At 40.8% G+C, this 18,270-nt stretch overlaps 1 protein-coding gene across 1 annotated transcript; it reads left to right on the top strand.

Moving 5' to 3' along the window:
* Positions 1-1,058: 1,058 nt before the first annotated feature.
* LOC127199802 (olfactory receptor 3A1-like) lies at positions 1,059-2,006 on the top strand. The gene has a single exon (XM_051157791.1). It carries the CDS (start codon positions 1,059-1,061, stop codon positions 2,004-2,006), a length of 948 nt encoding a protein of 315 aa, XP_051013748.1.
* The last annotated feature ends 16,264 nt before the right edge of the window (positions 2,007-18,270 follow it).

The following is an 18,270-nucleotide window of genomic DNA, read 5'->3' as shown; positions in this document are numbered from 1 at the left end:
TTATTAGTGGACTTTACAAAAACAGGGAATCATGGAATAAGTGTTATTTTATTATTTTATAGAATAATTGAGAAAAATTTGTGTAGGAATCTGAAACTTTTGGGTCTTCTGGGGAGCAACTCCTCAGTCCTAAAACACAGAGGAGAGGAAGGACGGTCACTCAGCCATGAAGGGCCTCTGTGAACCTGAGGAACCAGCACATGCACACATGTGTGAGTGTGTGCATGTGTGTGTAAACACAAATGTAAGACATTACTATATAACACATTGCGACCATGACACGAATATGACTTGTAGCTCACTTGGGATTAAAAGAAAAGTGTGGGGGAGTAAATCTGAAAGCTCCCGTTTTCCTACGTGTTGGTGGAACTGAGGGGCATTTTGTTCTAGTCAGTTTTCTAGGTGGCCATGTACATGCCTCAGGTAAAAATTTATTCATGGTGTACTCTTTCTTGATTTACACCAAATTATGGCATCTATTAAAAATTGAGACTTTTAGATTTCATAGTAGATTACTGCTGATTTGTAAAAGTCTTGATTTGTATGTCCCCCTCTCCCATCCCTGCCCTGCCCTTTGCTTTTGTCCCTCCTCTCATCATGTTGCTCGGGCTGCCCTTCAACTTGACTCAACCTCTTTCATGTATCGCCATGACTGAATTTACCTACCTCACTGATTTTCTCATAATTCCGAGTTTCCCATGTTTTTGTCTTTTTGTTTTTGAATTTTACTTAGACAGTTTTACTGTTGGCGGTTTCTTCTTTGTTTTATTTTTCCACTGCACGAATATAACACATTTTCTTTATCCATCAACTTACTCTCATGGTATGTGGAGAAATATCTGAGGCGATGGTACCATCAGGCAACTGACAGGTGAGGATTCGACGTGAAAGCCAAGAACTGAAGACAATAAGGTTTGGCCAGAGGAAAGAAACCATCCCCTGGGATACGTAGAAGTTTACCCAGGCTTAGCATATGAAAGTGGACCAGTGCATTTTTATTAACTAATTACAGTAAAGATAGATTATTTCTACTCTGAAATGTCTTATAACAGGAATTCATGGAGTCCAAAGTTGAGAGCAATGGAACAGCAGTTACTGAGTTCATTCTTCTGGGCTTGGTAGAGACGGCAGGGCTGCAGCCAGCCATCTTTGTAATCTTCCTCTTTGCCTACCTGCTCACAGTTGGGGGCAACCTCAGCATCCTGGCAGCTGTCTTGGTGGAACCCAAACTCCACACCCCCATGTACTTCTTCCTGGGGAATCTGTCCATGTTGGATGTTGGATGCATCAGTGTCACTGTTCCATCCATGTTGGGTCGTCTCTTGTCTCACAAGCGTACAATTCCATATGGAGCCTGCCTCACACAGCTCTTCTTCTTCCATCAGCTGGCTGGGGTTGACTGCTTCCTGTTGACAGCCATGGCTTATGACCGCTTCCTGGCCATCTGCCGGCCCCTCACCTATAGCACCCGCATGAACCACACTGTCCAGAGGATCTTGGTGGCCACGTCCTGGGCTTGTGCCTTCAGCAATGCACTGACCCACACTGTGGCCATATCCACACTCAACTTCTGTGGCCCCAATGTGATCAATCACTTCTATTGTGATCTGCCCCAGCTCTTCCAGCTCTCCTGCTCCAGTACCCAGCTCAATGAGCTGCTGCTCTTTGGTCTGGGTGTCCTCATGGCTGGTGCACCTGTGATTCTCATTGTCACCTCTTACATCCACGTGGCAGTTGCAGTTCTGAGAATACGATCTTCTGAGGGCAGGAAAAAAGCATTCTCCACATGCGGCTCTCACCTCACTGTGGTAGGCATCTTCTACGGGACAGGTGTCTTCAGCTACATGAGGCTGGGGTCAGTGGAATCCTCAGACAAGGACAAGGGCATTGGCATCCTCAACACTGTCATCAGTCCCATGCTGAACCCAGTCATCTACAGCCTTCGGAACCCTGATGTGCAGGGTGCCCTAAGGAGGGTGCTCACAGGGAAGCGAGACATGGCATGAGAGTGATCAGGAGGGAAGAAAACACAGTATAAACTGGACATGGTAGTGCACACTTGTAATCTCAGCACTTGAGAGTGGAGGTAAGAGGATAAGAAATTCAATCTCATCTTTGACAGTAACTTTGAGGTGAGCCTCAGCTGCGTGAGGTCTTGCCTCAAGAAAAATAAAACACGATACATTCAGTATCAAGATTTTCCTTAAATTTGTTTTATTAGCCTGCAAGTATTTCTATAAGTTGTGATAAACACAAATCCTGAACCGAATTAACTAAAAATTGAAACTTATATGTATATTTGCTCTTACCTTATGCAAATCTTGCACTATTTTATTATTCCAATTGTAAATGAAACTGTTCCCTAAATATTTGACAACAGTGGCTGTTATAAATAAATTCTTCTAATATTCAACTGCAAATAATTAGAAATCATTGAAATATTGAAAACTGTTATATGAGATGCAGTTTTGGATGTTAGCTAAGATTGGTTATATTTTCAAATAACTATTTTTCATGATATGGGTTAAATTGTGATTCCTTCCCTGACCCTTCCACCCACAGTGTGACTTATTTGGAGGGATGGTAATTAGAAAGTAAACATGCTCCAGTGGATGACCCCACACCCATGCACTTACCAGCAGCGCTAATTAGACACAGTGGATTATTCCTTTAAAAAACCAAAAAAGGACATGAACCTGCGAGGCAGACAGGTTGGGGAAGGAGCCCAGGTAAATCCAGTGGGGGTGGTGGAAGTAGACCTGATTAAATTAGTCATGCACACATATGAAATTGTCAAGCATACAAAGAATTAAGCCAAACAAAAAAGGTGTAAGTGATCAGGTTAAATGGCGTTAGAGGTGGGACCCTAATTCAGTAAGGTGGCTTTATGAGACACAGAACTCCCTCTTACCCTCATTCCCAGCTGCAAAGATGCTGTAGGAAGATGTCTGCCAGCCAAGAGAAAACTTCATCAGAACATGACTATGGTAGCAACTGGATCTTGGACTTTATAAAGATCCATCTGGACTTTGGATCTTTGTCTTTAGAATTGTGTAAGATGCTTAAGTTATCCAGGGTGGTATTTTGTGATGGCAGACTGAGCTGTGTAATGCAATTCATTGGTACCACTTTGTTGGGACTTGCCTTTTTGTGTCCTTTGCCTATTATTTAATGTCAATTGCTAACAGTTTTCATACTGATTTGTAGGAACCCGTATTTATATTTTGCAAATAATTCCAGTCTCCCAATTTGCTTTTTTTTTTTCATTTACTTTTGTTTGTTTTTCCATCTTCCACTAGTTGCAAGTTTGGTACTTTATGTCTTCAAATATATATTTTATCGGCGTATGGATATTGTGTCATAATTATAAAAAAAAACAGTTTTCAACAAACATCAGTTTCAGATAGGTAAGAGGCTCCAGACAACCCACCTTTTGTACCCACTCCCTCCCCAAGAGCTCCCTGACCATTGTACACAGACAGGTGCGAAGCTCCCCAGACCTTCTGTTCCCACACACACTTCCACTATGCTATGACTATCTACCTGTCCTGGCCAGGTATGGGGTGTCACACATCACACACCCCATCATTATCCTAAACTGACAGGTTAAAGGTCCCTAGCCCTCCCACCTCCCATAAATACTTCTGTTGCTTGAAGCACATCCTAGTCAGGTTAGAGGTATGCAGTCCTCCTACAGATAATTTCACCTCCCCATACCTACCCTGGACAGAGAGAGTGAAAGTCCTTGGACCCATAACCCTGTCAATATCAGGTCCTGATGGATAATCCAACAGCTGACAGATGAAGACCATCTTTGACCTCCATTCTGGTTCTTGTCCCTCCATCCTCCGAGAGGAATACAAAGACAGTAAAGAACAGAAACCAAAGACATTTTATTGTCAGTAAAGATTAACAGTCCTTAATTGTTAATTAAAGCAGCACCACATGGCCTTAATTGTCTAAATTTGTAGCCACATCTAGCCAAGGAATAGCTGTCAAAAAGTTATGAAAAATTCCTGTTGCTGTGGCTGTCATTGCAGGCCTGGTCCAGCCTGGGCCTGCTGGGGGCTCTGGCTGTCAAAAGCTCTTGTGCAGCCCAGGGATTTTTTTCATAGAAATGTGGCATTTATTCAATAAAAGAAACTGATTCCTCTTTCTAAGTTTGTAGTTGGATTTCCCCTGAAATGACAGAATTGAATGTATTTAATTTTTCTCCATTTACTTACTTACTTACGTATTTATTTATTTATTTAGTCACTTTACATCCAGATCCCAGGCCCCTCCCTCTTCTCTTCCCAGCCCTACCCACATACACTCTTGCTCCCACTCACCCTTCTGCTTCCTCTCAGAGAAGGGAGGCTCCTGTGTGGTACCAATCCATCCTGATATCTCAAGTCACAGCAGGACTAAGCACATCCTTTCTCACCAGGGAGTGACAAGACAGGCCAGGTAGAAGAAAAGGAATCACTGGCAGGTAACAGCTTTAGACAGTCGGAGACAGCCACTAGTCCTATTTTTAGGGAACCCACATGACCAAGCTGCACATCTGCCTCATATGTGTAAGGGGTCTAGGTTTAGTCCATGCATGCACACTCTTTGGTTGGTGGTTCAGTCTCTGTGAGCCACCGTGGGCCAAGGCTAGATAACTCTGTAAGTCTTCTTGTGGTGTACTTGACCCCTGCCCCTTACCCCTACCCCCTTCCTCTATCCTTCCTTCCACTCTTCTGAAGCACTCCCCAAGGTCAGCCCATTGCTTGGCTTGGGTATCCATCAGCTGCCAGACAAAGCCTCTCAGAAAACAGTTATGCTGGACTCCTAGGTTTTCTTCTAACAGATTTAGTGTATTTGGCTTTATGTTGAGTTCTTTGATCCACTTGGACTTGAGTTTTATGCAGGGTAATAGATAAGGATCTATTTGCCTTTTTCTACATACATACATCCAGTTAGACCAGCACCATTAGTTGAAGATGCTATCTTTTTCCCATTGTATGATTTTGGCTTCTTTGTCAAAAATCAAGTGGTTTTAGGTGTGTGGATTTATTTATGTGTCTTCTATTCAATTCTATTGATCAACTAGTCTGTTTCTATGCCAATACCATGGAGTTTTTTTTTTAATTACAATTGCTCTGTAGTATAACTTGAAATCAGGGATGGAGATACCTCCTGAAGTTCTTTTATTGCACAGAATTGTCTTAGCTATTCCTGTTTTATTGTTTTGTTTTATTTTTTTCTATAAGAAGTTGAAAAGTGTTCTTTCAAGGTATGTAAATAATTGTGTAGGTATTTTGATGGCAATTGCACTGCATCTGTAGATTGCTTTTAGTAAGATGGCCATATTTACTATGTTAAACCTCTGACTGATAAGCATGGGAGATCTTTCCATCTTCTAATTAATTTCTTTCTCCATCCATTTGTAGTTTGTAATAAAGGGGGGCTACCATTTTTTGAGTTAATTTTGTATCCAGCCCTTTTCCTGAAGGCGTTTATCACCTGTATGAGTTCTCTGATAGAATTTTGGGCGTTGCTTATGTTTACTGTTATACCATCTACAAATAGGGATACTTTGACTTCTTTTCCAGTTTGTATCCCCTTGATCTCTTTTAGCTGTCTTATTGCTTTAGCTAGAACTTCAAGTACTGTGTTGAATAGGTATGGAAAGAATGGGCGGCTTTGTTCCTGATTTCAGTGAAAATGCTTTTAAGATTTCCTTCATTTAATTTGATGTTGGCTGTAGGCTCTCTGTATATTGCCTTCATTGTGTTTAGGTATGTGCCTTGTGTTCCTGATCTCTCCAAGACTTTAAACATCAGGGGGGTTTGGATTTCGTTGAAGGCCTTTTCAATATCTAATGAGATGATCATGTGTTCTTTTCCTCAGTTTGTTTATATGGTGGGTTACATTGACGGGTTTTCTTTTTTTTTTTTTTTGACGGGTTTTCATATATTTAACCATCCTTTAATTCCTGGAATGAAACCTACCTGATCATGGTGGATAATACCTTCGATGTGTTCTTGGATTCAGTTTGCCAATATTTTATTGAGTATTTTGGCATTAGTGTTCATAAGGGAGATTGGTCTGAAATTCTCTTTTTTTGTTGGGTCTCTGTGAGGTTTAAGTATCAGGGTGACTGTGGCCTCATAGAATGAGTTTGGCAATGTTCCTTATTTCTATTTTGTGGAATAGTTTGGTTTTAGCTCTTCTTTGAAAGTCTAGTACACTTCTGCAGTAAAACCATCTGTCTTTGGACTTTTGTCGTCGGGAGACTTTTGATGACTGCTTTTATTTCTTTAGGGGCTATAGGACTATTACATAGTTTGTCTGATCTTGATTTAGCTTTGGTAAGTGGTATATATCTAGGAATTTGTCCATTTCATTTTAGATTCTCCAATTTAGTGGAGTACAGGTTTTTGTAATAAGACCTAATGATTCTTTTGATTTCCTAGGTGTCTGTTGTTATACCTCTTTTTTCATTTCTGATTTTGTTATTTTGGATATGGTCTCTCTGTCTTTTAGTTAGTTTGGCTGAGGTTTTGTCTATCTTGTTGATTTTCTCAAAGAACCAGATCTTGGTTTCTTCCATTCTTTGTGCTGTTCTCTTTGTTTCTATTTTATTGATTTGAGTGCTGAGTTTGATTATCTCCTGCCATTTACTCTTCTTGGGTGTGCTCGATTCTTTTTGTTCTAGAACTTTCAGGTGTGCTTCAGTGTAGCAGATAATATCTTTGATGTGTGTTTGGATTCAGCTTGCCAATATTTTATTATTTTTGCATCAATGTTCATAAAGGAGATTGGTCTGAAATTCTCTTTCTTTGTTGGGTCTCTGTGAGATTTAAGTGCCAGGGTGACTAATGTGAGATCTCTCCTATTTCTTTATGAAGGCACTTGGTGCTATGAACTTTCTTCTTAGTACTGATTTCGTTGTGTCCCCTAGGTTTGAGTATGCTGTGGCCTCATTTTCATTGAACTCTAGAAAGTCTTTCATTCCTTTCTTTATTTCCTCCCTGACTCAATGATTATTGATTAGAGAGCTTTTAATTTTCTGTAAGTTTGTAGGCTTTCTGTTGTTTCTGTTGTTGTTGTAAAGTCCAGCTTTATACTATGGTGGTTTGATAGGATACAAGGAGTTGTTTTCATTTTCTTATATTTTTTGAGGTTTTCTTTTTGGCCCATATATAGTAAATTTTGGAGAAGGTTCTGTGAGGTGCTGAGAAGAAGTTATATTATTTTGTTCTTAGGTGAAATGTTCTGTAGCTGTCCATTAAGTCCATTTGGTCCATACTGTCAGTTAGTTTCTTTATTTCTCTTTTTAGTTTCTGTCATGTGGGTGCCCTTGGCTCTGGGGCATAGATATTTAGAATTAAGGCATCATTTTTGTGGATTTTTCCTTTGATGAGTATGAAGTTATGAAGTGTCCTTCTCTATCATTTTTTATTAATTTTGGCTCAAAGTCTATTTTATTATATATTAGAATAGCTACTTCAGCTTACTACTTGTGTTCGTTTGCCTGGAAAACCTCTTTCTAGCCTGTTACTCTGAGGAAATACCTATCTTTATTGCTGAGGTGTGTTTCTTGTATGCTGCAGAACAATGGATCCATTCTGTTAGCCTGTGCCTTTTAATTGGGTATCAAGTCCATTGATATTGAGAGGTATTAATGACCAGTGGTTGTCTATTCCTGCTAATTTGATGTTGGAGACGTTAGTATGTATGTTTGTGTGAGAATCCCTTTTGTGCCTGTTATAATATGTTGGTGATACTTATGTCTGTTGTTCTTGTTCTCTTTCCTAGGTTTTCCATCTCCAGGGTTCCCTCAGTTTATGCTTTCTTCATTGCTTCTACTTCTATTTTCAGTTCTTGAACAGTTTTATTCATCTCCTTCACCTGTTTAATTGTATTTTCCAGCACTTCTTTAAGGGATTTATTAGCTCTCTCTTTAAAGGTGTCTATCATCTTTATGTGATTAGGCTTGAGTCTGTTTTCTTGTGGTTTGGTTGTGTTGAAGTATCCAGGGCTTGCTGTGGTAGGATCATTGTGCTCTGTAGCTGCTATATTGCCTTGTCTCTTATTGTTTGTGTTCTTACGCTGTCCTTCAGCCATCTGGTTGTTTCTGCATGTTCCTATTTGATGCTGGAGTGTCTGGCTTAGTGACCTTGGGTGGAGCTCTTGTATGAAGCTTGATGAAGCTACATGGCAGGGAGCACTTGATGAAGTTGGGATATTTGGTTTGTTCCTTGGGGGAGCACTGGAAGAAGCTGGGGTATCCAGCTTGATGACCAGCAATGGGGGTCATGGACAGCACACAGATCAGGACAGTTAAACATGTCCCAGGGACACGAGCAAAAGAGGGGACTTAAAGAGGGGATGGTCTAACCTGGATGAGGCCTGGATATTTGGTTTTGTGACAATAGGGGCTGGGGACCACACTGAACATGCCCTGGTAGCCTAGTGATTTAAAAAATTAATTAAAATAAAACTACATCATTTCAAGCCTTGCATTTCCTCTCTTCAATGTTCTTCATGCCTCCTCTCTCTCAAATTCATGGCTTCCTATGTTTGTTATTATTACACACACACACACACACACACACACACACACACATCTGTGTAAATATATGAATACAACCTGCTGTGTTCATTAAGTGTCCTTGCATGTATTTGATTTCAGGGATGATAACTTGGTATTGGATAACCAGTTAGGGGGTTTATTCTTGGACAATACTTATTCTCCCTCTGTCAGCATCCCTTAGTTTCCTGAAGTTCTTTGTCGAGGGTGGGCCCCATGATATTTCTCTCTTCTATGATAGCATGTCTACTGGTATTATTATTGTTTAGTCTTTCTTAGGCAGGCATATTGCTGAGGTACCATGGATGTGGCTTCCCTGTCATTTCTAGGAGACAATCTCACAGTAAATTTCCTGGTCCTCTGCCTCTTCTAATCTTTCTTCCCCTTATTCTGTGTTGGTCCCTGGGGTGTAGGAATTATATTATAGATAAAATGTACACATCAGGGTTAGGCATCCAAAAATTAGTGGCTCTGTATTTTCATTAGTTGTGGTTTTCTGTAATGGTCTCAGTCTGATGCAAAGTAAAGCATTTTTAATTAGAGGTGGGAAGTACACTTACTGGTGTAAGGATATGTATTTAGAATGAAGTTGAAAATTATGATGGCATTGTATAATAACAGTAAGAGGTTCTTTTGTGATATCCATGATGTCACAAGCCCCAGATAGTTAAGTAGGTTTCCAGTACCAGGCATGATTTTCACCTGTTAAGAACTCCATTAGCAAGAGTTCATCACACCTTCTGCTTTATGCACACAATCCTAATTCTCAGTGCGCTCACCATGGCCAAGAAGGCTAGATGTTTTGGAACCTATACCTCTACAACTTCTGCTCATGCACACCCTAGCATGTGAAGTCAAGAAAGCTTGACAACCTGTGATTCCTTGCTCCCAGGATACATCCCACTGTACACTCGAAAGCAGGAGAATGCATGAGTCACACATTGTGCTACACACACACACACACACACACACACACACACACACACACACACACACACTCCAGTTCAAGATATTAAAAGTAATGTAAATTCCTTAGCATTACAAACTACAGTTCTTGAGCCTGGAGGATTTACAGAGCCCTTGTCCTTGGAACAACCTTTCATCAAACAGCACTGAGTCTGATTTGTGAGGTCAGAAGTCATGGCTTTCTGAAATGTAGTTGAGTCAATTTTCAGCTCTTCATGGATCAATTAATACCAAATGTCTCCATGACTGAACTTTGAAAAACAATGACATAAACCAAAGCCTACAAAATCAGGGACAATATCAAGTAGTGAAAACGGGTAAACAAACAAAAATCCAAAACAAACAAACAAACAAAAAACCCCAACCACAGCACAATGCAGATATTGCAGAAAATCACAACAAACAAATAAACTAGAGATGGCTAGATTCCAATATAGAAACAGTAGTATTAGGACTATTTAAGACAAAATGATTCCTCAAAAAATTACCAATTCCATAGAAATGGCTGCCATGAGAGTGATTTAGTAGAAATTCCAGACAGATGATTGAAAAGAATGATATAACTACATTCAAAGATTTCAAAGAGGACACAAACATGTGAATGAGTTCAAAGAGGATACACACACACACACACACACACACACACACACACATTCTGAATGAATTTCTAGAAAATACAAATAAGAAAGTCAATTAAAGGTATAAAAATAGAATTCAATAAGGAGATAGGAATGCTGATGAAAAAGCAAACTGTAAGGATCCTAAATGGAAAAATTCAACAAGACAAATGAAAACAAATCTCAGTGGAAATTGCCATCAGTAGAATGGACCAGATGAAGGATGGACTATCAGGGCCTGAGGATGAAGCAGAAGAATAAGACCATTTAGTTAAAGTCAGTGTGGCTGGAAGGAGCATATGAAATATTTAAGACACAGTGAAAAGATTTAATTGATAAAGAAGGATAATTTAGTACCAAAGACATAGAAAACATTTTCAATAAGATCACAGAAGAAAATTTCCAAATCTAGGGAAAGAGATACCCATCCAGATACAGGACACATGAGTGCCAAACAGGACCAGAAAAGAAACTCCCCGCACTGTGTTACAGTTCAAACACTAAGCAGTTAGAAGGAGCAAAATGTAGTGGTGGTGGCCAGGAACACTACTATACTCAGGTGTGTGGTTGTTGTGGATACTGTTGTTGTCTCCATGACTACCATGGCTGTCAGAGTAACAATCTGGGAGACAAGAATGCAGTTCAATTTAACAAGACTAAGTAGCTGGTGTTGATTAAAACTTCATAAGTATGGTCTTACGTAGTTTATTTTAGGCAAATTTAAGCACAGCACATTTTGGTGAAAACGTCCTTGGTGATAATTAACTAAATCCCACGTGTAAAATAAAGCATACATAAATCACCTTGAGGAACTAATTGAGCTAAATAAAGATCATACATGACCACATCAAAACTCTTTGTAAAATACCTGTGACATCTTCCATAAAGATGGGATTATATTAACTGAGAAAAATAAGATCATGATAAGGGTCAGGGAGAGGATCCAGTGTGGTCTCAGACACATAGATAGCTTAAAGGTCACCAGGATATTTAAACACATGTGCTACCTGCCTTCTGGACAGTAGCAGGCTATACATCCAATCCTTTGAAGGAATCACACTGTGATTTTAACATTCTTGGTTCCCCTAGTGCTTGTCTGTAGCACAAGGACCTCCACATTTTCTACACTGCACAATGGAAGGAGAAAGAAAAGACTCATCTCATCATGAGCCTTCGGAATTGCATGGATACTTGATACCCTGTAGTTATGTATTTGTGCCCCAGTGCCCAGTCACAAGATAGGAACTGTGTCTCAAAAGGAGAACACCTGCCTTCAGAATGCATAGTGCTTCCTCTGAGACACTAACACATGCATTTGACCATCTCTTGGTGCTCAGAAGAGGCCCCCTTAGAGCTTCTAAGTGCCACTGATAACTTCAATTTTGGTTAGAGCCACTTGACCACTAGATCGGAGTGCAAGAGCAGCTTGGTCTGTAGCCTCAAATTGTGGCTGTCTTCCCTCACTTTACACCCTGGCCTCTTCAAAAATGAAGATTCAATTTCTGTCAGGCCTCTACTGGGCCTACCTGTCCAATATAACCTTAAACTGAAGTCAAAGGTGAAATATCTGTATTAGCTTTTTTCATCATCTGACACAACACCTAACAGAAACCACTTAGGGTAGGAGAAGTTTATTTCTGTTCTGGGTTCCATCATGATAGGACAGGCACAGAGGCTGGGCTAGCTTCATAGAAGGCCATGGGAGTTTGAAGCATGATTGTGATATCTTTTTTGACAGTTAAGGTAGCAAAGTTTAGGCGAGAAGTAGGGCCAGGCTGCACCCCTCCAAGGCCCTCATACTTCCCGCTCCAAAGATTCCACAGACTCCCCAAATAGCTCCATCAGCTAGGGACCAAGTGCTCCAGCACAGAGGCCTGCAAGGGATAGTTCACATTAAAGTATAATGAAATCCAATGACTAGTAGAAGACAAACCTAAGTTGAAAATCCAGCTAAGGTCTGGCTTGTCATGGTATTGTTACATTCAAATCATAATGGTACAGTAGGGTTTTTCCTTTTTTCCCAAGAATTATTTAGGAAAGTGTATTTAGTTTCACAATGAATTCTATTGATGATTTAGTTTCTGCTGTCATTGACAATTTTCATGATAGTAGTTTTGGTTTACAGTTAGAAAAAAATTGCTGAACAATGAAAAGCCTCTGCACTCATATAATTCATCCTTAAGCTGGAGCTTTGGGGACTGTTGTGGTTTGAATGCAAATGGCCTCCATAGAATCATATGTTTTACTACTCAGTCCCTAGTCGGTGGAAGTGTTTGGGAACGATTAGGAGAAATGACCTTGCTGGAGGATGCATGTCTGTAGTGGGCAGTCTTGGAGGTTTCAGAAGCCTACAGCATTCCCAGTTATCCCTTTCTTTCCCTGCCTCATGGTTATAGAGCAGATGCAAGCTCTCAGCTACTTCCCCAGGGCCTTGCATGCCTTCCTGTGGCCATGCTCCTTTCTCTGATGGTCGTGGGCTCTAACCCTTTTCAACTGTAAGGCCCCAATTAAATGCTTTTTAAAAAAACAAGTTGCCTTGGTTGCAGTGTTTTGTCATGGTGACAGGGGCCAAGAATCGATATGGAGACATCAGCTTCCGAAAAAGAGGTTTAAACTTCTTGGTGATGAGAGTAGGCGGCAGATATAATAGAATGGTGAGAGAGTTATCTTGGATGTAGAAGCTGACAGTGTGATTTAGTGTTAAGAACCAGGCTACTAACATGGAGCACAGGTTGCTATTACTGTAATTAGCACGTCTTTGGTTCATCTCTAGAAAATTATTCATCCTACATTGGCATCAGAGGTCATCAAAGATAACAGAACTACTAGTAATATCCAAAGGTGCTATGCAAGCTGCCAAGAAATAAAGGCAACCGATAGTTCTACTCAGATGTAAAGTCTATGAACCCCAACAATGGGCAGAATGGCAAGATAGACTCCAAAGTGCAATAATGGCACTTATACATTGGAGGTAACCAACAACTGTACAATTGTACTTAAGACCCACTTAGTAGGAGGAAATTTATGTCTAGTACCTAGCCAACTACTAATGGGTGGTGAGGCCATGGACTCTAGAGGATAGCCTACTATTGCCTGATTCCTAAACCAGTAGAATTCCCAACTGCATTCTAAATTCTTATCCTTAAATCCACAAATAAGTTTAGCTTTCACACTTGACCAAAGAAGCTTTTTTTTTTTTTTTTTTTTTTTTTTTTGCAACATAGACCATCACAGAAATCCACGACTGGTCAAAATGCAGAGAATAACAGACTTTAGGGTACCAATCGCTAATGACACATATACAATACAACTCCTACATTTAAGAATCAGAAAGACTGGGAGAAGCAGAAGACCAGGCTGCTTTCTGTGAAGCAGAGTCCTCTATAGATTACCTGAAGTATATGGTTGCCTAAACAAGACCTACACAGTAGTAACACCAGTTGACATACCAGCATAGATAAAGGACGTTTCACCAGGTCCTAGCCATAGACAGAGCTGCAGGCAATTAATAGCGGCTAAGAGAGGGAGAAAATTAGTTTTCCCCAAGGATAAGCCCCTAATTTGTTATCCAATCCCAAGTGGTCAGCCATAAATACAGACATAGAAGCAACAACAAATGGACTAGGTTTGTTGTATTTATATATGTTCATATAATAATAATTTTTAAAAAGGCCAAGAATTTGAGAAGGAGATGGGAGGACACAAGGTGGGTTTAAGGAGGAAGAAATTTCAGTGGAGTGATATAAATATAATGCTCATGAATTTAATTCTCAAAAATAAATGTTAAATAAGATAAACAGAAAAGCCAGTGCTGTATACAAAAATAGACCTAAAAGTCCATTGTGTGGTCAATGGGTCTAATAGAAGGAGATAGAGAGGAAGCCCCATATATAGGTGTCCAGACTAGCTCCCTAGAATGGTACAAATGCATATTTAAACCCCTAGATTCATATTTCTGTGTGGTTATAACAAAATTACAGAATTTGAAACTCAATTTATTAATCTATAAACTGTGAGGAATGTAGACACATGACAGAATCATTGGAAGAACTCATTGGAATTCATTCAACCCAGTGCAATGAATATAGCAAACATGTGACAAACGTTAACCACTGTTTTTAAGTTACTGAAAGTATTGGCCATCCCCTGTGATGAACTGGGTGGATTTCTTGAATTGAATTCTTACAGGAAAGCTAAGAAATCAAGCCATATGCATTTCACAGTTAACAAAGCAGAGGCCCAAGTGGGATAAGCAGTTGCTAAGAAATGGAGGAACAGTCTCTCCATCCCACAGAGCATGCACTACCTCTGGGGTTTGGGCAGCTAGTCAGTTGTCTGAGAGAGCTGAGGAGTATGAAGGTTGCACTGCACAGCTGATCCAATTCCCTCTTTCATCCTATCACTAAGGCTCCCAGCCTCAAAAGACCTGGCCACAAGAGGGAACAACTTTGTGCCACCCCCACAACTTCCTGTTTTTCCCAGCACAGTGCTCTCATTGCCCCTCCTAGGATCATTACAGGAATCCCAAGACACAGTCCCTCTGGCCCTCACTAACAAGGTTCTAGGGGGGCACATTTCACCCTTGAGGATTTGGGATGGTTTGATGGGCCTCCTTCTGATTAGGGTTTCTCCTTCATCCCAGACCCAAACAAGCTTCTCTCCTAATCCACAAGCTTAGAAGTCAGCCTGGCTCAGTCCTCAAATCCTGTGTGAAGCAGGATTTTGCTTGAGCCTCAAGACCTGGTTCAGTCCTGGCTCCACCTCTAATTCCCTGAGTGACTTTGGGACAGCAGGCAGCCCTTTCTGCCCTTGTCCTGTTAATTGAGCTTGCGTCATTTCTCTTGTGTGCCTATAGGCAATATGAGGATGAGAACAAGGACCTGGTGAACTTTCTGGATCCCCACTGTGATGTGAGGCTCCATCTCCTCACCACGGTAGTGTTTATTAGGGTTTGTGTCCTTGAGCTGACCTTGGACTCAACTCTCCTCCAATTTCTTGGGACTAATTTTTGAGGTCCCAAGTGGCAACATTATTATGGAAAAATCCTTGGGACAGAGATGACTCAGCCTCTTTTGTCTTGTTTCTCTCTTTATATATAGCCTCTTTTTGCTTTCACTGAAGCTGAATGAGTTTGTGGGTTTCACATCCTTTTCCACAAAACCTCACTGGTCCCTGTGCCATCACCAGGTGAGTTTTCCTGGCCCTTCCTCTGCCCTTAAGTCGCCAGAAAGTGACTTAAGTTGTTTCTCAACAAGTTGATCTTCCTGGCTCTATAGAGGTGTTGATCTGTGTCTCAAAAGCAACAAAATGACTTGCTGCAGTTTGCAAGTCTTCTGTACGTGAGTTCAGGATCTGGCCTGCATCACATCAGAATGGTCATCATTGGTGACAGTCTTCTCGAGCCATTACCCACATACATCCTGGGTGGTGCCGGTACTTTTGCGTGTGCTTAGTCTTGTTGGCTGAGATTAAGGCAGCAGTTACTGTTCTGTGCCTTGGTGTGACTGAGTTTTCATTTTTTTTCAAAAATAAATGTTCTGACTGTAGAAATGATCTGTAAAGTTGATATAGAAAGGTACTACTGAGCGTGTGGGTTGCCAGTGCTGCACGCTCTACCCAGAGTCATCCCAACTGCAGGGAGATCTGTGCTTCTAACTTAGCTCGCACCACTCTCCCTTCAAAGCTCTTCAGAATCTAGCTTTTCCCAATTCAAAACATCTTTTGATAATACTTGTTAGACACCGATTTTTTTAAAACAAGTTCAGGCCTTTATTTACTTGTGAAGTGGTGCCCAGACACAGTGAATCCATGGGTATCGGGTGTCAAGAGAAATCAGGTGTGTGATTTGCCCTTGAATTATAATGGAGTTGACTAGGTCAATAGCTAAATGATTCTATAAGGTAACTGCCATGTAAAATAGAATCAAAGTGAATAAGAAATATTGAAGACATAAGGGCCACTTTGGAATGGGCAGGAACCAGTCAGGGCAGTATTCTGGAAGCAGCATCATTTGCACCAAGTCATGAAGAAGTGGCTGTAACACACTGCAAGGATATTCTATAAGGAGAAACGGTCAGAATCAGTGATGAGGATACAGGAAACCAGGATGAAAGTCTGTGGTGGCCTTGACCCTCTAAGAAGCCCACTTGAACTACCTCCCTGCAAGGCAAGACCTTGGGCTCCGCCAGAGCTCAGACACAGACACAGAGATTATGGGTGAAGTTTGGTTCAGAGAGCTTCAGGGAGAAGTTATGAAAGGCAAGGCCTTGAGCCCTTGGTGCCCTGGTGGATTTAACTGTAGTGTTGTAGTTAAGAGCTGGGGCTCTGGAGGGTGAATCCTGCCCTGTCTGTCTCTTGCTCTATGCAGGGCCATGCTCCTTTTGATGTGAAGCAAGGAGTAAAACCGTAAGTCCATTGTGACATTGAAGGAATCAATGATCGACGTGTGAAATCCTTAGAGCAGTGCTTAGCTCAGGGCAAGCTTCCCAGCCGCTTAACTTGAGAGTCATCAGAGAATGCCCCAAGAAAACTGTCCACATCGAGGGCATCGGCTGCTGCAGAGAAAGAGCGCTCTGTTTCTCTTTTGCGCCATTAGTTCACTCTGATGTGGGATCCAGTAGATTCACATGACTGTCTCCAGGCGTGGGCACTAAATAACATTTAAAAATTGTGTCAACTGTAGGTAATTTGTAAAACTGAAACAAGCAAGGGAATAAATGCCATTATTAAAGCCACTGGTAAGACTGACGTTCCTTTTAGTCTCTCTCTCTCTCTCTCTTCTGTCTCTCTGTCTCTGTCTCTGTCTCTCTGTCTCTCTGTCTCTCTGTCTCTCTGTCTCTCTCTCTCTCTCTCACACACACACACACACCCCTTATTTCAATCTCATAATATTATATCATGAGAGTTTTGCTTTTTAAGGAAAACACAATAGCAAATGTATTTTTCAGTATTGTTTTCTGTCTATGTACACTGGTGGCATATAAGTAAATAAAGATTTCTTTTTTTTTTTTAAATATTTACTTATTATGTATACAATGCTCTGCTTGTGTGTACACCTGCAGGCCAGAAGAGGGCATCAGATCACAAAGTAGATGGTTGTGAGCCATCATGTGGTTGCTGGGAATTGAACTCGGGACCTCTAGAAGAGCAGCCAGTGCTCTTAACCTCTGAGCCATCTCTCCAGCCCCAATAAAGATTTCTTAAGTTTTAACTCCTATTTTCTTGACATGTCTTTTTATTGCAGATAAATCATTTATTTCCAACATACAAACTTTATTTTTCTTATTTCTCAAGATTAATGCTCCATTAACCTGGGCACATGAGGATTCCCAGAGAACTACCAACCAAAGAGCATGCATATGCTGTAATTATGCCCCCTACAATTATGTAGTTGATATGCGGCTTGTTCTTCATGTGTATCCCCTAATAATTGGAGCAGGAGGCTGTTTCTGACTCTGTTGTCTGCTTTGGATCTCTTTCCCATAGCGGGGCTGCATTGTCTGGCCTCAGTGGGGGAGAATGTGCTTAGTTCTGCCGAGACTTGATGTGCCAGGATGGGTTGGTATCCATGGGGGGGGGGGCTCCCATTCAGACTGGAGGAAGGATGACGGAGGAGGTTGTGAGGTGGGACTGGGAGGAGAGGAGGGAATGGAATGCAATCAGGCTGTAAAAAGAATAAATAAATTAATGAAAAATTAAATATAATGGTGACACCCTTCTCTGTTCTCATTCTCCAAGGACAATCAGATGTTGTCTTTTAGCAAATCTTATGATGCCACAGTAGCCAAACCTGGGGAGTTTTTTTCTTTAGAATGAAGAGTGGATTTGGCCTGTGAATTGTGTGTGCATTAGGCAATTGATCTGCTACATGTTACAGACACACTGACGCTCGAGCATCTTCAGTTTCTTTAAGGACAATACCTCAACAACAACAGGTGACACTTTTAAAATTGTTTGTTTTATGTTTTGAGATTATTATATAATTACATAATTTGGAGGAAGAAAAGAGAAGGGGGTTATATAAATTCTTCTTTTAAAAATTCTATCTTTTCTAGTAGCTAGGTTTTAAATTTCCCCCGTTCACTGAGAGGTCTGATTGTCTTCCTCCTTGTTTTAAAGGAACTC

This window comes from Acomys russatus, chromosome 16 (assembly GCF_903995435.1).
Source record: "Acomys russatus chromosome 16, mAcoRus1.1, whole genome shotgun sequence".
NCBI lineage: Eukaryota > Metazoa > Chordata > Mammalia > Rodentia > Muridae > Acomys > Acomys russatus.
The sequence above is the reverse complement of the archived record's forward strand: the minus strand, read 5'-3'. Positions and strand labels throughout refer to the sequence as shown.

Coding starts and splice junctions, on each gene's coding strand:
- LOC127199802 (XM_051157791.1), top strand. CDS start 1,059: ATGGAGTCCAAAGTTGAGAGCAATGGAACAGCAGTTACTGAGTTCATT.